Source organism: Pempheris klunzingeri, chromosome 7, assembly GCF_042242105.1.
Source record: "Pempheris klunzingeri isolate RE-2024b chromosome 7, fPemKlu1.hap1, whole genome shotgun sequence".
NCBI classification, from domain to species: Eukaryota; Metazoa; Chordata; class Actinopteri; order Acropomatiformes; family Pempheridae; genus Pempheris; species Pempheris klunzingeri.
The window spans coordinates 11159849-11182279 of record NC_092018.1 but is presented as its reverse complement, the minus strand read 5'-3'; the positions used below and the strand labels follow the sequence as shown (position 1 = coordinate 11182279).

The window sequence follows — 22431 nt, the reverse complement described above, 5'->3', positions numbered from 1 at the left end:
CATTAAAAGCACTCTAATTTTCCTGTTTTACTATTTTCTTCACCATTTGGAATTTGACTATAAAACTGGAATATCTGAAAAGGATGGCTAGACTTCTGAACCCGACCCAACCAAACCAATAATTTCTAAATATAGGATGGTATAGTGTAGAGCTCCATAAAAGCATCAGCTGAATGTCAGAAAAATGTATCTGCAACTATTTTGAAAACTGATTAAATGTTTTAAATTATTTCACAGGCAAAATGCAGAACATTTCTTCATTTTAGCTTCTCATTTTGAAGAATTTGCAGCTTTTCTTGTTCAGACAAAAACAATTGAAAGACGTCACATTGGGCTTTGTGAAAGTGTGACAGGCCTTTTTCCTCCTTTTTTCTGACATTTTATTGACCAGTGAAATGAGATTATTCAAGAAAGTGCTCATCAGGTTAATCACTCTAGTATGATGTGGTTCATTGTTCTCTCTGTTTAAAACTTCCAGATAAATGGTACAGAAGAAATTTTAAAAAATCCCGTTAATGCTGCAGGTCTCATAAAAAGGTAGTGATGGTAACCTCACTGCACAGATGTTTTAGGAAAAAAAAACAAACTGTTAAACCTTGTTCAGTAAATACTGTTCCTATTTAAATTCCAGTTGTGCAGCTCTCCTAACAGTAAAACAATTCAGGTAACGGGATGGAAACAAACACTCACACAGGAAAAATGTCTCTGATGTTGGCCTACAGATATATTTATCCCTGTGTTTAAACGGGTTCTAATTGTAATAATATGTTCCCCTGTGTTTTCCCGTTGCACAACTCGACTCAGAGAACAAACACTTCATTAATCGAGTGGACTACATTAGGTAGTCAGTAATGAGGTGAATGTTTGAAGAATAAAGCGATAATGACCCAAATGTTTGGTTCACACGTATATAATTATGCATTTATTGACAAGAATGATGCAGGTCTGCTGTGGGACAAACTGAGGTCAAGCTAACTAACAGGTGGGTGTCTTCAGTTTACTTAGCAGACCTCCTGGTCCTCTTGTCCCAGGAGAAGTTTGCTCCGTAGGATTTCACCCGGGGCTTTGAGCTCCTCTTCTCTGTTATGTCGTAGCTCCACCCTGAAGGAAAAACACCGGAGTAAGCGATGGGGGCGAGAGCGTCACGTATATTCACTTTGGACGAGTTCCAACCACAATGAGGTGTTTTGTAGACATCAACAGGCTGTGTGTAGTCAGAACTGCACTAATCACTTTCATGGTGCAATAAACAGAGTAAGCCAGTTTCCTTTATTTGGTTTCAACAAACTTTCCCAGATGGTTCAGTTCTCTGAGTCGAGGAGAACTTTCTGTTTGGCGCTGCTAAAGAGAAAACTACATCGACCACGTTCACCTTTTCCTAACAAAGGACCGTTTTGAATTGTCTAATGGCCTCGTTAACCAGTCTGAGGTGTTGTCTTTTATTATTCTGTTTTATTGCATTGTCCTCGGGTGAGTTTTACTACCATCACCTGATGGCAAAACTAGTAAGCTATGAATCTGTGAAAAAAAAGGATATTGTAAGTATCCAGAGAGAATCATGGTCTGTGCAAGAAGGGTTCATCTTCAAGAATCTAATTATTGGTTTATCTTTCCTGAGAATGAACTGCAGCATATAAGCATATTGAATTTCTTACATATTTAATGTACAGTTTATCCACTGTATACATTATTATATTTACTATATAATCTCTATAAAAATGTTGTTAAAGAATACCACGAATGTTTACAGTTACTATTCAGGATGGCCGGGTGCTCTGGTGACTGACTCTTCAGACTAGATCAAAGTACATGTTGATCCTGATGGAATCTAGCTACTCCTGCACAGACTGAAAATCACTCTCTGAAGCAGTCAATGCAACAAAAATGGCATCACAATCCTCCTGCTAACAACAGTAATGTACTACTCATAACAGTGCTACTCATGTGACTAATAAACATCTTTAAATCTGCTTAAATTGTGTTCATTCAAAATTGAACTTACTGTCTAGCAGTCCCATCAGTTCCACTCAATTCAGTTCCACTGATTTAATTTGGGTGAAACTCAGAGGGATGCTGTGTGTCACTACGATGTTGTATCATTATAAATACTGAGCTGATTGGCCATGATTAATGGAGGCATCACATTCACTGTTATGTTGTATTTCATACAGAAGTCTTGCTTTAAATGTTATGGTTGATGTTGCGTCTAAAATCTTAGATTTAGAATTCTTAGATTGTTTTTACCATTTTTCTCAGCAAAAGCAATGGCCTCTTCCTTGGAGGAGAAACTGAGCAGCATGTTGGATAAGGGATCACCACTGAAAGGCAGAACAAACGCACAATGGTCACATAACTGGAGGCAAATATCATAAGAAATGTTTTTTTGATACAAAATTAAAAAATAAAAAAATAAATTAGACTCATTTGTGATTTTGGGCAAAATATAAACAAAGCTTAGTTATTACCAAAAACCATTTGCTGAAAGTAATGGCGACTCCTGAGTCCCCTATAATATAATTATTTTAAAAAAGACACAAAAGAAACTCTTACGTTGAGGCCCAGCCCATCAGGGGGTTCTCCCAGCGCTCTCTGGTATCAAAGTCCATCTTCCACTTCTTGGTGCTGTTGATCCCCGACTGCATGGCAGATTTGGTGGGCACAAAGATGTGAACCTTGCGTGTTTTGATGTGCTCCTCTGGGACCCCTGTGAGAGTAGTGATGTCCTGAGGGATGGACAGACAGACAGACACAAAGCACATCCTACAGTAAGAAACTGATGTGGACACAGACTGGAGAAGAGCAGGGACTATTTCTGGTGGCTGTGAAAGATTTAAAATGTATACTGTAGTTGTCCATAACCTCATTTACAGGAAAGTTCTGTAGTCAAGTTTTAACGACAGAATAATCAATTATTATAAAATGTGTATCAAGTATGGAGAATATTATAGAGCATTAATCAGTGCGAAATCTTTGTAAGCAACAAATCCTGGAACGTAGAAGATGGTTCAACTGAGGAGTCAAAACAAAACCCAGGAGCAATAAAAGCATCCGAATGATGTTGTATGAAAAGAACAAATCGACAGGTTTTTGCTCTCAGACCAGCCAGCGGTCTTCCACAAGCATTCTGCCTTTCATCTGATTTGATGACTTACGCCTTTTTCTTTCCTGGCAAAGAATAAGAGCTCATGCAAAGATATATGCATGTGTTTGCTGAGAAAGGTCATCTGACTGTTAGCTTGCAGGTGTTAAAAAATACAACTTTGAGCTCTGACAATGTAATCTTAGTGTCAGAAAAATGGGGTTAGGAAAATCTTCAGTGGCTATAAAAAGTACTTACGTAATAAACTACTTTATGTTTTATATTTTTGTACTTCGCATTAATCTGTGGAGATTTATTCTTCGCTAATAAATATCAGGGTTGAAAAAATCCCAAATACACGTTCATCTGTCAGGAAAACAATGAACCATGAAAAATCTGAGGAGTGAATGCTTTTTAAGTGCACCGTAAAATAAACTCAAAGTTTGTGCTTTCATTGTTTCTGTGTCTCTGAGGGCATATTTGCCTCTGCCAGCACAACTGTAACAACTAGATATGAATCTTTCCTGTGCTTTAACCTGTCAGAATTTATCTTTGATTTATTTTATTTCTCCTTTGAATATGTCCAACGCTGTTCAACAGGCTTTGTTCTTCTCTCAGTTAGCCGCTTAGTTCAGACTTAAAATTTGCACACAATGTTCGTTTTTTTACTTTAATAAGAGCATTATTAAAACAAAAAAGAAACTAGAGGGAACCATCCTGTAGCGAAGACATGTGAAAAGGTCCATCCTGGATTTAAAGGACAAAAAATACAACGGAGGAAGAAGAGTATAATAGCCAACCTTACGATGTTTTTCGTAAGCTTTTACATTGAGGTGGATGAAATTAATGCCTAATACTTGAGGTGATTTATTCCAGACCATCGGAAAGTAGGCCAGTGCGACAAGAGGAGGAGGAGGGGCCTTCGGGTGTACTAAATGCATATTCCTGAGCAACTGGAGCCCCTTCAAGCTCCTATCAAGGATCTGGTCCAATTCTTCAGGGAATTAGCAAACAAGCAATGGGAAGTCGGCGACAAAACACAGACGAACCTCCCAGCACGCAGGCACCAGCCACCCAAGACTGAGGGCTTTCCAGGGCGCTCTCCTTTCAGTACAAGAATTTTACACATTTCAATGGCCATTACAACTTCAAAGAATCAAATTTTCATCATTGTCTGTCATCTGCCAGTTGATTTGTAGAAAGGGGGTCGTTTTGCATGAACTCCACACAAAAGCCCGCCTTTCCTTTGGCAAAGGAGCTTCCAATGGTATTTAAGCCGAGTAAATTACAGGTCCAACTGCTGAACCACTGCTCGTTTCAGTGAAATGTCTTTTGCCATGCTCAGAGGCAAGACCAGACTGAATTTAATCATAAACAAGATCTGCACATTGAAAAGATTGTTAAAATGAAAGGGAAAGGACGAACAAAGGGGGAGAAAAAAACTTCACAAGTGCTTGGTAATTATTTCCGGCTGCCCTATCTACTTAACCTTAACAATTCCTTCTTGTCACAGAGAGGAAGAAAACATGTTCTCTTCACCCAAAGGGGGTGGTGGTGGACGGTTCATGACACAATAACACACCAAGACAGTGTGAGAGAGCAACAAAATGGGATGCCAGCCTTTTTGTTGTTGTTGTTTTTTCTTTCTCATGTTGGAGGCTGGAGCAAGCAATCAAAATATTTTAAAACATCGCTTTTTGCAGGATATAAGTTTCCAATGGATAATGTTCAAAATGACTGTGTTCCAAAAACGAGGGGTAAGAAAAACTTCCTGAGAGTTTTGGAGAAAAGACAAGGCCCATTAAAATACTTTGTACACAGTGAACCATATCACATTTGGAGTTGTGAACAAAGGGGGAAAAAAATCATGTACAGAAAATACCTTCTGAGTTGAGGTAAATCAAATTTGCAGTCAGAATCATTTAGCAGCTCTCTGGTCTGGTCTGGTCTGTTCTGGGCGAAAGATGCATGAAAATCCCTCTCCGAGACGCATTAGAAATGATACCCTTGGGATTAGCAGGCCAGACTATGGTTACGCGTATGTGCGTTACATAAACCATAACTGACACATGAGGCCCATGTATGGTAAACTGGTGCAATAATTTGTCCAGATGTAGCAGACCTTAAATCACATCTTAGGCGTGGATGAGCACAAAAGGTCCTTCATGAATGAGGGAGGATGTGTCAAAACAAAAGCTCTGCCAAATCACTGAAAACACTCTGCTCATTATCTGGCATTGTTTGCAAAAATACGAGTCTAGACTTCTATGATACTTGCATGCATTACACTGAAAGCTAGGAGGGTTATCGGCATAACAGACTCACCCACAATACCCGGATTCACAAAGGGAATGATTGTGGCTGGAATGTGGTGTGTTCCCAGGAAGACTAGAGAGGGCCATCACAAAAGGAAAACCCACACGGTGGGCACTTTTTCTTCTGCCATGTACAGGAAGCAAAATGAGAACTATCAAGTTTGACACTATTCACAGGGCCTTCATGGGGCCCTACAATACCTGGCTGGGCAGGCAGAATGCCGGGCTTAAGAAAGGGGGGAAAAAGGCTGGCAAAGTCTCCGTCACGTGAAAGCGTGTCGATATTTCTGACACCTCCAGGCTACGTGCCAAATAAAGAGCATAGGGGCTTGTCGCTGTGGGGCCACTGGGCCCACCAGAATGCTGAAAGCTGGTACCCCTAATGCTCCAACAGAGACCCAAGATGGAAGATTTCTGAGTAAACAAGATCCAAAGCTCTCAAAATGCTTAAGTGGATATAACGAGATATCAAAAAGCAAGAATAATAAAATGAACGTTACTCTAAATACGCACACACACATATCAGTGTTTGTACGCTGTGAAATGACAATAAAGTTGCATGTAATCTACTTGAAAAATAGTTTTTGTGGAGGTGAGTTGTGATGCGAAATGCCACTAAATCAAAACATTTGTGGAATGATTTGTATTCAGATTAATGTGAATGAAACAGATGTTTTCCATCTTGGTATGAATTTCTCCATTCACACAGGCGACCTTCGGTGGTAGCCATTTTTCTGGTTCTTGCACAGGAGGGTGATGTCCTTGTTCTTAACCCCACCTACAAAGCTCCGACTGGCTCTTGTTTTTCAAACCAGGAAAACAGCTGTCGAAGAGCAAAACACCAGACCAAACCAAATCGCTGGGAAAAAAAATGGAGATGTGGTGGGAAGAAACCACTTTATTCTGTACGTGGTTGTGTTCTTAACTGTACTCTTAAACTGTCCTCGAACCACAACGGCCACCATATCATTTAGCACATCTTGTCAATTTCAGATGATTTGCAGGTGAATGTCCACATTTCCTGCAGCTAAAAAGTGGTTCTTCAGGAAGGAAATAATGCTTTTAGATTACTCTTTGAGAAAATGATTAAGCAAAGCATCACAAATCACACAAAAAGGCTTTCTACCAGACAGTTTTGATTAAAATATCAATTGCATGGGACGGTTTGAATGGCGGTTCATACTGGGGTGGTTGGAGTGTCCAGGGGTTTTGGCAAAATGTAGATGAGGACTTGAAAAGAGAGTATAAGGGCCTTGTCTTCTGAACACATTACTGTTCATTCACTTAGTGAACTGAATAGTCCTGTCTTTTTTCATTCAATCACTTGATACTCCCTTTGTGCCTATTTAGAAAAAGAGGATTATTTTAGACCTAAAATAAACCATAAAAAAAGGAAATTCACATCTGTTCTTGCAATGATCCTGGACGCCTCAATTATTAGTTGTGAAAATGATCTGCTCTCCTCTAAACCAGAGAGGTGACACTGAGACACAAAACACAAGGCTGCTATATTGATACAGACAGTGGAAACAACAGGTTTACATGTTTGTCTGACTTTCTTTTTTTTAATTTCATAACCGACAGTCTATCAAAAATTGCCAATTACTTTAACATTTCATTCATTTAGTTATTTAATAAATCAAAAAACCCAAATATTCTCTGGTTCCAGCTTCTCCAGTGTGAGGATTTACTGCTTTTATATCACTGAAAACTGAATATCTTTTATGGACTGTTGGTCCATTTTAAGACGTCACCATGGGACATTTTATAGACAAACCAAATAACCAAATAATCCCAAAATATCAATCAAAACTTAACAGATTCATCAATACTATAGTACAATACTATCAATACTGAAAACAACCATTAGCTGCAGACATGTTTTCTTCCTAAAGAAACAGTTCAAATACAGGGTGAAATTGTCTAAACACACCGGCGCAGGGGGTCATATTTCTAAGACTTGTTTGGGTTTATAAATCTAAACTGAGGTGCAGAGTGTGTTTTCCTGTTAGTACAGTAACCAAACAGAAAAATAAATAAACAAAAAAGGACATCTGTGCATGACTGACTCATACAAAACATTTCTAGCGTCACTGCCACACTGTTATGCGTAACGGTGGACATCGTGACATCCATGACACAACTCCACGGTCCAGCCTATCATAGCACGAACAGCCATAAGCCAAAACTGCAGCTCGGCAGCCAGGAGGGGTCAGGAGGTCAGCCGAGCTGAATCATGTTGAGTCAGCATGTGGTGAAACCCCAAACACATCACCCTTAACCCCCCACTGTCCAGCCCACACCCAGGCTGAGGGCCTCACTCATCAGCCTCCGCCGGTTCCCACCTTCAGACGTCTTTGAAGTGGAGAAAGCGTGCCAATTACTGATTGGACATAGGGGGCGTCTCTAATAGAAACAAATATTATGTTGCTTGCTCATGTGTGGGAGTGGTTCTGCACAGGAGAACAAGAAGCAGCTGGCTCGAGGGTCATCTCGAATCTCACATTACACATACCGGTAAAACAGAAAGGATTGGGGGGGGGGGTCCTTTATGAATATGTCGAATGCAGACAAACTTGTTTGTTTGTGACACCAGTTCAAATGTCTTTTTATAAGGAAGATGCTAATTAATATTGCCTGTAAAATTGTATTTCATTGTAACCTGAATATCCAATGAGTTCTGGGAACATTTCATAATTTAAATAATTAATAAAAAAATCGTCTACAGATGAATCACTGATGAGAATAATCATAAATCGTAGCCATAGAATAGTTCACCAATAGTACACATTATTTAGTAATGCGCATTAAGACTATTAACTACCGATTAATCATAGTTTAATTTATGGAGTGTCATAAACGTGCCCATCACTAGTTCCCAGGCCCACGGTGACTTCATAAAAAGTCTTGTGTTGTCTGACTAACAGTCCAAAACCAAAAAGACGCAGTACACATCACAGACAGCTCCAAAAAATTATTCACATTGACAGAAGCTGGAACCAGAACCAGAAAATCATTTTCACTTAAAAACTTACATAAGTGTTTTATCCATTATAAAAAATATTTCTAGTGCATTAAGTTATGTGAATTTCACCCAATTACATTAGGAATTGTGATATTAGCTTTTTGTAGTTATGATCACCCACAGTAAACAGAAAGCAGAGACAAAAAAAACACATTTATGATAGTGTCACTCTATAGTAAGTGTAAAACCAGAAAAAGAGCTGCTGGCTTACAACTAATGAATAAATGGAAGTGTAGGCAAACAGAAGAAGCAAGCCTTTTTTTATCTGCTCTGCAAACAACACTCAGCAGCTAGACACTTCCTAAAACTACCCAGCGCTGACAGGGCTGAGGAGTCCTCTTAAGAGGCTTAGTCTCTATGGAAGAGAGTGTTAATGAATGAAATACTATTTAGTGGATGATACATAATAAAGCCTCTTGTCTGGCACTCTTCAAAGACCAACATCCTCTGACCCACTACAACAAACTTGAGCTGAGAGATTTTTTTTGCATAAGCACGCTGTATGAGAGGGCAACCAGACAAAACAGACACTTAAGTTGTCTATGTGCACGGGAGGGAGGAAGGGTGGGAGAGGAGGATGAGAGGGAGAGGATGGGGGGTGGGGTGGTGAATGTGGTCTGCTCTACTGTAGGTCACTCTGTGTCTGAGGCTACACCGGCTTAGAAAATATACACCCCTGTACGGCAGACTTAAACTGCTTGTACTAAATATATCCTCATAGTTGGGATGGCTGGATTTTTATTGGGATTCTGTGTCTTTTTTGTTCTACATGCTGATTTTCTTACAATTTCAAGATGTGAAAGCAAATACCAGTTTGAGGTCGGAGTAGTTGAGGGCACTTTGCCCAATGACACTCTCAAAACACATTCAATTCTGCGGAAATGGAGTTCTCAAGTGTCACAAAGCAAACTGGCGTGTCGAATTGAAAATAGCCCTAAAAGTGCATGAGATGATCCTGTGTTAACTGGCTTCCTTTAGGTGACCTCTGTATCAGGGAATTTCCGGATATTGCTGGATGATAAATCATGACTAACAGGCTCAGGATATTTCAATCTGATTTTAATTTAGGTCTTTCAAAACAACCAACAACCTGCCTTTAGAGTCAACTACCTTAGTGCAATCAAACACCACATCTTTAGTCCAGATGTGATGTTACTTGCCATGCAAGCACTGTGCTCTTAATTTGCAAAAACAAAACAAATAAGAAAGCCAGAAATTTTAGATTAGAAAGCTCAACATGCCAAGAATCAAATGGTCCTACCAATTTAATACTCTTTTCCTCTCCTCATCTTCCTCCCTCCTCCCCCCTCAATTCCCCACACTCTAATAACTGTCCTCCTCTGTCTCGTAAAACCCTAGAGCCTTTAGAGAACTCTATAACAATGCTTCACAAGCGCTTTAAGATTATGGTGTTGTCTTTATGTGGAGAGAGGGAGAGCACTTGGCCACGGCTGAAGCAGGCGTAGATGCTCAGACACTCAGGCCTAAGTGGGACATATTGTATTAAGGTATACTGAGGCAGCTGTTAGGGTTATAGCTGCAGTTGTTTCTGCAAAGGGACGGAGAGTAAAGCAAAGGCCTGGCTCTAATTGAGGGAGGTCGCAGACATTCCGTGTAAAGTTGTGTATCAGTGGCCAGCCAGCCGAACCCTGGGAGCTGCCCAGCATGCTTAATCAAACAATAATTACAAACAAAAGCAGGTCGGCATGGGCACTCTAGGGAACAGCTTTGGGCACAGGAACTCCATCACGCAGGTCTTTCTATTTGGCATTACTTCTGAAATTCAGACAATGCCTTCAAAGTTTTGTACACATAAATCTCAAACTTTAAGCAGGTTTTTCATTTCTGTGGGCTTTTAAAGACAAGATATGAAAATGGTCAAGATCCACTCAAGTGCAGCAACACACAATTGTTTTCATTATTCCATCTAACTAAAATATCCGGTCCATAAAATGTCAGACAATAGTGCCAAATGCCCGCCACAATTTCAAAAAGCTTTAAATGATGTCATTAACTATCACATTAAAACAAACAAAAGCAGCAAACGAGCAGACATTAGAAGCATAAACTGGGAAATGTTTTGCATTTATGCTCTGGCTTTTAAAAGGCTTTTAATGTGAAATAGCTGATTTTTTTTCTGGCCACTTGGGGGGGGAGTGGAAAAAAGCTGCGAATGGGCCTGTCATGATAGTTATCGTTATAGATGTGACCTTGATTGTTTTTGCTGACCTTGTTATTGTGCATTGTGTTTATATTCGTGTTTGTTCACAGAAGAACATCACCAACATTTTAGGCAACATGTTGCCAATTTCCCTAACCATTATAAGACTTGAGGGGTGCGCCGGCGCATTTTTTCACAGTGTCAAAGTCGAATTAACAGAGAAAACTATGCTGAGATTTCTAGTCATGCTGGTTCTGTCCTCTCATCTTCTCTCTGTTGTAGTTTCGCCGTGGGCGGAGCTAAGGCAACTCCTCCACACATACACACACTAAGAATGGACTTATTCTTGTATGGTTTCAAAACCACACTCCACATCTCCGTTATGGAGACATTTTGCGTTTTAGCCGAATGAGAGGAAGGCCATTAATGTGAACAAGCCACTATTTGTTTAAAAACAGAGGCAACAAAAAGTGGTTGTACAACTAACCTAGAAGCTCACCTTCATAGCCCTCCTGTCCACGAACTGGGGAAAAAAACCTTCCAGACAGTTGGTATTATTTATAACTAACTCATAGCTAATATGTTGTTACTTTGCACTTTGTTGACAAAGGTCCAAAACACTGAGACACTGGATTGGCAGTATATTGCCTGTTAGGGAATGAATGACTTTCTATACCCCTGTGGCAAATACTTAATAATCAAGTGCAAAGAGTCCACTTTATATACTGTTTTGTTTTCATTGTTTTATTTCATTTTCTTAGGATATTTTCATATATATTCAAATTTTTTTCACATTCCATATGTTCATATTATTCTTTAGAATTAAAAGTTCATTGATCTTTCAAAGGGTGTACTTCCGTTATTGTGCTATGATATTATCATTATATGAGTGACGTAAAATGGTCTTAAAATGACAATTACTCAATTTAGTGCAGTTATTTCTGAGACAGTATACATGCCCACCTGAACACATGACCCTTTAAGTTGATGCGGCAAACTTATATCACATCCATCACATTCGGAGTATAACTTTCATTCATTTGCAGATATTTTTCTGCCCATCTGGCAAATGTAAATCCAATATTCACTCTCCTTTTAGCTCTGGTTTTTGTCTCCACGAACATCTGAGGAAAATATCTGGCTCTTTCGCTGATAAATGCCCCATTATCTTAACCAGCTGTTAAGCTAACCTACTCGTCCAACATCGCTTATTTGATGGAAGCAGCAGCCGGACGCTGCTGAAAGTGAAACTGATGAGAACTGTGAGAATGAAGCAAAACAGTAAAGTTGCGAGCTGGGAAAACTAAACAATGAGTTAAATGCTGCTTTAATGACTAATGAATTGCTTATTATTTTTCTGTCTGCAGGTTCCAGTAAAAACGTTCATAAATCCTATTCATTGGATTAGTTCATGTTTTGACCTGCAGGATATTCTTGCCCTTCATAGCCTAAATTTGCCTGTAATGGAGATGTCTAAGCAAACTGCAGAGATGCGACTTCCTGTAAGGTTTGCATTTTTTGGATAGACGAGAACTAAGGACAAGATAATGAGTGTCACACAAACATTCAGACAGAGTTTTTGGAGCGCATTCAAAATATCATTTGCCCAGGCCAAAATGCAACATCATCTAAATGAGGTTATTCAGAAATGTTCACTACAGAACAGGCGGCACACCACTTTCTGCTCAGCCTGCTCAAGAGAGACAGCGTGCAAACCCTGCATAACCCCTCAGTGGATCGAGACCTCTGTTTGATTGGTGTAACCAGAAAGCAATTCACACTTATTGACAGCCTGATGAATGACTAGCGTGCTGACATATGCTGAATGCCCAAAAGGGAGAGTGCTCTCATTGCCCTCTTCCATGTGAGACGGAGACCACTGTGCTGTAAACAGCTGAGGGCCTCTCTTTTTGGCCTGTCTGGGTGAGCATTAGAGTACTTCCCGCCGTCGCCAGTAACAGCATGCCACAAAGGAACCTCTGTGGCTGACAACACTGAAGTGGCCACTGTCTTTTTCGTGAGTCTCAGGGTGTCTCACAAACTTTTTTCCATGCAAGCTTCTTTTCTTTCACCCCCTCCCCATTTTTTAGAGGCCCTTTTTTCCTCTCCTCTGCCGTTCCTCTCAGTGGCCCCTACTGAGAGGACAGAGACAGACACTCCGCCCAGCCAAAGGTTTGTCTGCCAGTATGGTCAGCTTTGGTCTGGAACAAAAGCGCACTGACGCTGCCCACACACAGCAAACCCCCCCAAACAAGTCCACAACAGACTCCCACATTCTCCCCAAACTCTCTCTTTCTGTGATATCTCTTATCGCCTTCGTCTTTTAATGACAAAGCATTCACTTCAAAGACTCCTCTTTGTTTTGTACAGTCAGTACATTGCTAACCTTGGCCATGCATGCTCATTGCTGTTTAGGCTATGCTTTAACACTTAATGAAAGTGGCACCAAATACCATGTCTGATGAAATATAAAGCTAAATACAGCTGTACCACATGCTTTGTAGGAAAGGCAATTCTGAACAATGACTTCATAGTCACCCGCTGGCCTGTGAACTAGCTTCGATTACACATTTTTAACTGAAACCTGCTCTTCAAAGTGCTGTCTGAGACACTCTGTGAGCCCGAGCCACACCAGATGACAAGTGTAAGACTGCTCACAGAAAGTCATTAAACAAAGCCACAGATGTAGTCTTCCAACTGCTAGGCAAAAACAGAGAAAAATGCAGCATTTTAGCTGCATAGGGATTTTAATCATTCAGTATGCTTACATACACATAAGTACTTTTGTTACAGACAGCTTTCTGCAGTTACATTCACAAACATTTTCTATAAATTGAGAAACTTGGTTTCCATAACTGGGGTGGGGGATTACATCTATCTGGTTTTCCCAAGAAAACTTTTCCTAGACAGGCATGATTTCTTGATTGTCATTGTATAAATTTAATAATCAATCACTATGTTTGCATCTACCAGATTACATTCTTGATTGTTTAATGAAGAAAACTGTTAAATGGTTTTCAAATTGCTTGTTTTGTTGGAAAAATGGTCTAAAACCACATTCAGTTACATGTTCTGTTAATACTGATGTAAAAGAGAGAAAATCAGGAAATCATCACAATGGAAATGTTGCTTGAAATATTGTTTTCCTATGTGAATGTATAGGTATTCAAATTCCACAAGCTAAATCAGAGTAATTATCTTCCAAAAGTGAGTTGACCAGACTTCTGTAGTCCGCTCCTCATTTCTGCTCGAGGCCACTACTATTAGCAGAACGCACGTGAATATCCAACCAAATTACCTAACATTTCTGGTTCTGCTGCATCGGTTTTTGTATTTGTATTTTTTTTTTCATTAAAGAAAGTCTGACAATGTCAGGAGTGTTCTTTGATAGTTTCACTGTCCAACACTGTACAAAAGAACAGCTGCAATGCTTAAGATAAAGAGAATCAGTAATTCTAGACAAAATTATTCTCTTGGGTTTAAAAGTAGGGCTGAGGGATTAACTGAATTCAAATCAACATTGCGATGTAATAGTACGCAATTTTTAAATCGCAGATAAATTGCAGAACAGTGGAGAAAACGTGTAAAATGCTGTGCACCACCTTTGCTGGTGGCAGTGCTACCTTGTGTAAAAGGCCTCGTCAGAATCAAACACCAAACAACAAGAGGTGACTTTCAAGTCAAAGGGGAACAGTATGACGATTTTTTGAGTTTAAAAAAATGCTCACCAGAGTCAGGTATTGTGCAGAACATGACTTGCTACTGAAGCTACAACACAAGGGAACATTACAAAATCTGTTCTAGCATTTAAAAATGAAGACGTGCATGATGATTGCTCGACTAAAAACCAGACCACAACCTGGCAGGGATCACTGACCAAAAGGTTTGAGAGCGTAACTCCTCATGAACGAGATTCAAAACGACACCACAAAATGATCCTGGCAGAGCAACAATTCTTGTGCACTTTAGTCTATGTGGTTTGTTACTGATAAGATGTCATAAGTATTTTTCATATATGAATGCTCACCCCAGGGCTCTCGTTCGGCAGTAGTCATTAAAAAGTTCTTTTAAATTCATCATAACACATAGGCCTGGCCTACATGAGAGCAGTTTATATGTTGACTTTATTTAGTATTCAGTGTTGATCATATTATAGAACACTTTATTGTTTAAGTATAGTGAATAATAGAGATAAAGACCTTGAAAAAAAAAATGCATTCAATCGCAAAATTCCATATCATTCAGCCCTATGTAAACATTATCAACTGAATAACTGATAACTGATTCTACTTTGTGACAGTGAGAGAGTATGACAAAAAGGACCGTATGGAAACATGGACTTTTATAACGAGTGCGAAACCTTTGCAGTATGCATGTTATGTCATGTCAATAGAGGCAATGCAACATAAATCATTCAAATTGTCCCCCCGGCTTATGTTGATGCCAAACAAAGAACCCTCAAGCAAGTATCAAAGTCTCCACACCTCCTCAACAATGAAATAAAGCACTCACGTTACTGTTAAGGCTCACTGCCAACATTCAGTCAGGCTCAGTGGAGCTAAGATACAACACCGGCACACACAGTACGGCAATACAGCAATAACCTCACTCTTAGTATCACCTCTGTGATAAAACACTAAGGAATTCAAATACTGGGTCACATCAGGATCAATCAGAAATCAGTCTGTAATAAAATTTTTAATTAAATTAAAATAAGATTTTAAAAAGTCAAATTTTGATAGTAGATATTCCAGATATTCTTTTTTTTTAAATTCTCCTGCTAACGGCCTCCCTCTTGATAAAATACTTTGCAGATATAACTTGCCAAAATGTGAGTTGGAAATGGTTGACTGACCTGAACTGATTTGTTAAAGGTCCCATATTATGCAAAATGCACTTTTTAATGTCTTTTCAATATAGATGTCGCCAGTGCGCCTAACTGCCAAACTATGAGAAAAGACCATGCTCTCAATTTATCTCCTGGCCCAGTTTTCAGTAAATGTGTGTGAAAACACACCTTTTAGATTTTGCTCCCCTTATGATGTCATATGGGGATCTGCTGAACATGTGACCACCTCCAGCCCTTCAACAGGCTGACTGTCCCCATCCACTGAAAACCTCCTGAGTCCACCTTGCTGTCCGCCATTGTTTTTCCTCACTAACATAAGCTCCTGGAAACACGAAGATATTGAAGGCAAGAGCAAAGCTCACAGATAGTTCTATTCTTCCAAAACAGAGCATGCAGATAAAGGCTGAAACAGCTGCAGCAGTCATGTCTGGTATGACAAACATTAAACCATTTAACCTGTTCCAGTAAGAGCTCCAAACACAAGTATGAACTTGTGAAAGAGCATAAAATGGGACCTTTAATGCTGATGCTCCAAACGAATATAATTGAAAGCAAACCCAAAGCTCAAGGTTAAAATGTGTTTTTGCTAAACATGTTTTAGACAGATGTTGATTCAACTTCATGGTTATTTCGGAGGCTGCAGTTTGTGGCTACGTAGAGATGGTTTAATTATCTAGTGTGTGCTCACTGATGCAGATGGGGTCGACAAAATATTAGAGAAAACACATAAAAATTGTGTATTGTAACCTGACTGTATATTAGTATGTAAGTGGTGGTTTAGGCCAGTGGCGACACCATAAAGTACAATGTCTAGGGAAATATGTAATCAGTTTTAATTTCTTATGGATTCCATTCTATTTTTTCCATGGCATATTTTGCATTTAAATTTTTTTATTTATTTTATGTTCTTGTTTGTCATCAGTAAGATTATCAAAACATGTGGCGGATGAATAAAATTGCAACAATTTGATAAGAAAATATAAAAAATGTAAAGAACATTTATTAATCAAAGGAAGTGCTTCAAAGCAATTAAAACACAAAACACTGCATCCTTTTGCAAAATGAGCTTCACATCATAAATGAAAACTAATTGTTGCAAAACAGGCAGAAGTTATGGAACTGCTTGATGAGGTAGGCCTGTGCGTTTGTCCATTCCCAGTCTTCCATCTTTCACAGACATCTCTGTTGAAGTACATGACTGTCAGCCTCTTTGTGTTCAGCTGAGTGAGTGCCTGCCGCTTATCTGTGAGTAGAGTCTTGTATTTGCTAAAAACTCCTCTCACAGTCGACTGAGCTGGCTGGGAAGTAGATGTGGGACACTGCCACCCCTGCAACCCTTGGAAATCTCACGCTCATGCCCCTCCAGTATTCAGCAAGATCCAAACCAGGTGTGAGGGGCTCCCCAGGCACACAGTGCTAATAGGCAATCCATTCTTTGCTAAACTCTACTGATGCGTTTGCCAGGGTTCAGTTGTGCGTAGGCTTCAATCTGCTCTTTCATGGCTGGAGCCTGCCTCGGACCAGACATCTTAACCGGCCGGTAGACCTTGTTCGCTGGATGTGTGTCCCAGAGCTTTGAGAACTTTGTGAAGGCCAGGTGGAATGCATCCTAGAGCAGCTCTCTCTTCTCTCAAATCCCCATCTTTCTCGGTAGTGCATCTGCTTTGGCACCATAACTACATGTTTTTGTTGTTTAGTTCACAAGGTAGGACCCCAGATCCCACATTACACTGTGTGTAGAAACTGCTGTGGGACGTTGGGTTCCTTCCAGGATTGTCAGAGCCGTCAACAGTTTGGAGCAGCCCTCATAAATGAAGGTCAGCTTGACAGTGGGGGCCTGCACCTTTTTCTCTTGTTTCCAGCAGGCTGAAGATGTTTGTGACTACCTGGGATGATTCATTTTCTGCCAACATAACTCTCTGTACAGATGAACATGCTCTGCATGTTACTTCACTGTCTCAAACTAAGTTTTCCATCTGGTATTCGCCAGATTGGCCTGCAATCTCTCTTTCATGTTGTAATCTCTCTTTCATATTGAGGAAGCTCATCCGTCATATTTACTTCTTTCCGACAGATCTCACCCATGTCACAAGAGATGCAACATCAGAGAGGTATCTGTTGAGCTGCCACCTCTCATCCACCAGATTGATGACATGGCAGAGACAGGTCACATGCACACTGTTGGGCATCACACCTTTCAGAATCTCCCTGTATGCTTTCAGGCATTAGGCTGCATTATCTGTGACCAGTGTCCAGACATCATCAAGGTTCAGATTATTGCTGTGAGGGAAGTCCAGTATTGCTTGGGAGAAGTTTGAATTGTACATCTCTCCTTGAAAATTACATCCATCAGAAAGCACTGGTCTTCAAAACCTGCAATAAAACATAAAAAGACTTAACAAAAATTTTCCTTTAGGTTAAAAAATAGTGTATTTTAATTTCTAATGATGATTAGATAGTTCATAATCATATAATAAGTCTAATTCCTAGTCATTCAAAGATCATCCAAACATAAATAATATGCAAATGTGTGTGCAATCATTTAAGGGGACAATTCACGATAAATGCATTACAACAGTATTATGATACTGGTTATTGCTTGACTCACTTACCAATAACGGTGTTCAGGATGCTGCAATCTTGTGTCAGTTGTTTCAGCGACAGTTATTACCAATCGATCTTCTGCAGGACAGCATCAATACGCTGCTCGAACACGCAGTGGGTCTGACGGAGGCTACTCAAACGTTTGTGGAAAGCTCCTCTTTGTTTACAATGACTGACCAGAAACACACATAGCGGCGACTATTTGACTCCACACATAAAGTTTTCAACAAACTTGCATCTTGCATCCACTGATGTGGTTGCACTTCTGACAGTTTGTTGAAAAGATAAGCTCTTGCTAGTACACTGCCTCTCTTGGTTTTTGATGTGAGATTTTGAGTGTAGGTGGACAACGCACATATCTTTAAGGGTCCAGTCAATTGAATTGGCAAAATGTACAGAATAGTCGTTTTCCTGACTCATAGTAGTTGTTTGGATTTGGCTCTGCTCTAAATTTCGCAGTTAATGTTGAATTCCTCAGTTTTTTTGGACGACTTAGCCATTTTAGAGGGCCTCTTTGTCATCACTGTGTGTGTGTGTATGTGTGAGTGTGTGGTGAAACACCAACACAGAGAGCTGAGGACAGAGGCGGCGTGCCCATAAATGACACCAAAACATACCGGCATAGTATTTTTTCAGTTCATTCAGCTTAGATGCTGTGAAAAAACACTTATAATGGTAGGGAAACCCTTAAGTTTTATAAATTCCTTCTATATTTTGGCAACTTCGACAACATTGCGTGTTTTTCAGTCGATTCCATTGTTATTATTAAGTTCCATAATTCTGCATCTGCATCATGCTAATGATACGGTCCTAAATGTGGGTATGTACCGATTACTCGTAATGAGCATGAAGCTTATACGTTCTGCTGCTTTGTTCAGGCTTATGTCCAATGTCTGAACAATGATTTCAAAAGAAAGCTGAAGGTTAGAAACATCTAGGAATGTACATTTCAAGCAAAAATACTATTTGAAAGTCACTGTGATTTATTCGAAGATTCTTCGCACATTGCACCTCCACTGACTTGTCACCAGAAGTCGCGAGGAGTGTGAAGAGACAATTAATGGGAGCTATGAACATGTACAGAACTACCAATGATAACAGTTGCCATTACCATCAAAAAGCCCACTGTCTAACGCAAACTCATTTTGGCAGCCGATTAGGAGAGTCTTTTAACACTTTTTCCAGGAGGGTAATTGGAAGACATTAAATCAGACCAACACCAATCCGTGTGTCACGTTGAACAGGGAGGGATACTTACCAGTTTCTCATCAACTGTAATAAGTTGCGTGTCTTGTCCTGATTTCTCTGCCAGCCTCAGTGTTGATGTGCTTGTAGACCTACAAAACCATTAGGTAGACATTACACGCAGAGCACAAACCATCAAAGGCAGACAAGCAACAAAGAGGCAAATCACATAAACAAGTTACTCTCTGTAAACACTGACTATCTTGGAGGAAGCGGTGGGGCGAGGATACATTGAAAAGGAAGAGACAAGGAGGGAATCCCCCCCGCCACCTATTAGTTCTGTCTGGTGAATATCTGGCAGACTCTCGCTCTCATTCTAATGACGGGACGTGCTTAATGCTGGCTGTGGTCAACTGTCAGGCGAGGACTGTGTAGCTCTTTGTGAATGTGCAGCCGTGTCCTGTCACAAAACAGCAATGCGCCATCATGGCTCAGGCAGGGAAGGGCTACTCCAGATAATTGCACCCCAGATAATCACAATTTTACATTTATTTCAAATGTATGATTCACATCCTAAGAATTCCCCCTGCACGCTCTCAGATACAAAAAATCTAGACCGCCATTGTGACCAACACAGCTACAATTTCTGGTGTAAATGTTCTACACAGGTATTTAAAAAAAAAAAAACACATTTTGTCATCGTTTGAATGGAGCAATGTAGATTGCATTCACTTGCAGAAAAATATGTAACAGATAACAGGTTGTATCAAATGAAAGCTGGATAAAAATGTTAATTGATTGAAAATGGAGAGATTTTACTTCTGATAACTGATTTATAGTTTTACACATTTACCAAGTAAAAGTGCCAAACATTTGTTGGTTTCAGATTCCTAAACATGAGTTTTTCCATTTCATTCTATTATAAATTAAATACTTCTGTCTGATAATCAGATAAAGTAGGACAATAGCTGAGCAAACACTTACTCAAAAGGTGCAATGACAGCTCAATCAATAAAGAAAATAGCTTTTAGTTGGAGCCTCAAATAACTTAATTACTCTTCAAATGAGGACCATGAGGAGCAGTTTGTTCAACTATTTGCTCAACTGTTGCTCTTCCTTTTCCCTTATTTTACTACACGTTATTTCAAAAGTCAACTTTCTTAGCCAACAATCTGTCTTAGCACTTAAGAGCATCAATTTCTTATCATCAGCATCTTTATTAACTCACATTTATGCCGTAAAGTGAATTCCTAATTTTCACTTGGACAACATTATGTATCTTTTGGGTGACCAATGCAATCAAACCTGTCATCTATTATTTAATGACCTCATCCTGTGCATGATGGGGCCAATGTACAATTATAAAAGCAGAGAGGTGCTTTGTGTAAAGTGAATGTCTCAGTCTTTCATTCTGTGAGGCAAAACAAAACCTAAAAGTTAACCAAATGTCTGAATATATACCTTCCTGCAACATACATTTAGTATGAAAAACTGCCCTGCCTTAACGTTCACCATTTGAGGAACATCTGCGACTGCTGAAGAGCCAATTTGAGCTTGTAATGTTTTAAAGATAATGCATTGTTAATAATGTACGAAACTTTTATGGGGGACCATTCCACTGTGGCCGGCCGGCTTGGCAGGCAAAAATCACTATTTGTGGAACAGAATACATTGGAGGCTTTTGCATTAATCCATTAAGATAAATCATGTTCAGCTGTTCTCTGCTAGGCCACATGCTTAGTTAGATACTGACAAAATAAAATATTGCAATATTCTTGAGTCAGTGCCTCAGAAATTTTGGCTGACATGAGTCAAAATAAGTCGAACTTAGACTGGAAAACCATCATTCAACTGTTATCCAGCCATTAACAAAATATTAACTGTATCAAGTATTTATGTTCCCAAGAAGTATGATGACTAAATATAGCCCAATGTGCACATTGTACACACATTATGAATGAAACTGAAAAGAGCAGTATGTTTCCAGTAATGTAATACGTGGGCCAAAGTGTCTGTTACTGCAAGATTAACTGTGTAAAAACATAATGAGCGAAAACTGGTATGTGTGTTGTTTTGATGCTAAATTAGTCGTTAGCTTCCTGGCAGCCACCAGGAAAATCCCTCAAGTTGACAGGAAGGTTAGCCGCTGCGTTAAAGTTAACTGTGGTGGGTCACTCAGTGATATTATGAGGTCTGTTATTAAATAAAGTCCCCGTCTCGCTGAATATTAGTGATGGTATGCAGCACGTGTTGTGTGGAGCAGTGAGCAACGCTTAATTTCGTTAGCTCTAGACTAGCTAGACCTGAATTAGCTAATTAGCTGGCTAGCCGAGTGCAGTAAGGACACGGGATAACATTGACATTAGCGACTAGCCCAATTACTTTAAAGACAAAATATGAGAGCAAGAACGTAGTTACATATATAAACTCAGATCTAATGCCCAATAAAGACTGAAAACATGCTTTATTTAAGTGCTTTATGCTTTCATGCTGGCTAACTAGCCTGTGACATGAGGCCTCCTTACTTCGTCTTTAGTCGATTTTGAGTTAAATATTAACACACGTAGCACACGTGAATTAAAAAACTAATAAACAATTAATGCGGGATTACCTGATAGGCGTCAGGGCCAATTTAGAAGCTGCTTTAACGACAGACAAACGTCCCAAGCCGAGAAGTGACATTGAGGACGCCATGATTGTTGTCAACAATGACGTACGGCAACCGCGAAGGAACAAACGGTACCAGTGGGTGACGGAGACAGCTGGAGGACCGATGCCAGCAACTAAAATTACTTTACTGGGATGTGTTACATACAGGGAGACATGTCCAGACATATCTAGCGTCTATTTAAACCACTGATGTTTGTTTCACATCACAAATAACGATGCTGATGGTGTTAATAGGCAGAAACTCAGTACATCCAGAGGAATATGTCTTTGCTTTTGGCTTCAAGTAATTGCTTCACACTCCTAGAAGCTTATATTTACATTATGTCTTTTCTTCCTTCCGTTTTTGCCTGATAATAAGTGTACTGTGTACCTATCAAATTAATGTTTGGCTAAAATGTGGTACAAATATGACTCCATGATTAATAAATTTTAACTATTTAGCTAAAACTGATAAGCTTTCCCATATTGTTATGCCTGTTTAGATGGTTTTGATGAGTTCAGTTGATTAAAAGGGTTCTCCTATCTGATGTTGCAACTACTTTT

General features: G+C 39.6%; 1 protein-coding gene across 1 annotated transcript; it reads right to left on the bottom strand.

Moving 5' to 3' along the window:
• Positions 1–894: 894 nt before the first annotated feature.
• ndufs4 (NADH:ubiquinone oxidoreductase subunit S4) lies at positions 895–21930 on the bottom strand. Its single transcript, XM_070833664.1, has 5 exons — positions 21830–21930; positions 19292–19370; positions 2551–2723; positions 2245–2318; positions 895–1101 (listed from the first exon to the last, which is right to left on the bottom strand). The coding sequence occupies exons 1-5, from the start codon at positions 21910–21912 to the stop codon at positions 998–1000; spliced, it is 513 nt and encodes a 170-aa protein (XP_070689765.1). The 5' UTR covers positions 21913–21930; the 3' UTR covers positions 895–997.
• Between the last annotated feature and the right edge of the window lie 501 nt (positions 21931–22431).

Bases quoted from the DNA above. Each gene is read 5' to 3' on its own strand.
- ndufs4 (XM_070833664.1), bottom strand. From the start codon at position 21,912: ATGGCGTCCTCAATGTCACTTCTCGGCTTGGGACGTTTGTCTGTCGTT. The intron at 19,371-21,829 runs GTAATCCCGCAT...ATGGTTTTGTAG, and splicing joins TTGGCCCTGACGCCTATCAG to GTCTACAAGCACATCAACAC. The intron at 1,102-2,244 runs GTAAAAACAATC...TTTTTCCTTCAG, and splicing joins TGCTTTTGCTGAGAAAAATG to GGTGGAGCTACGACATAACA.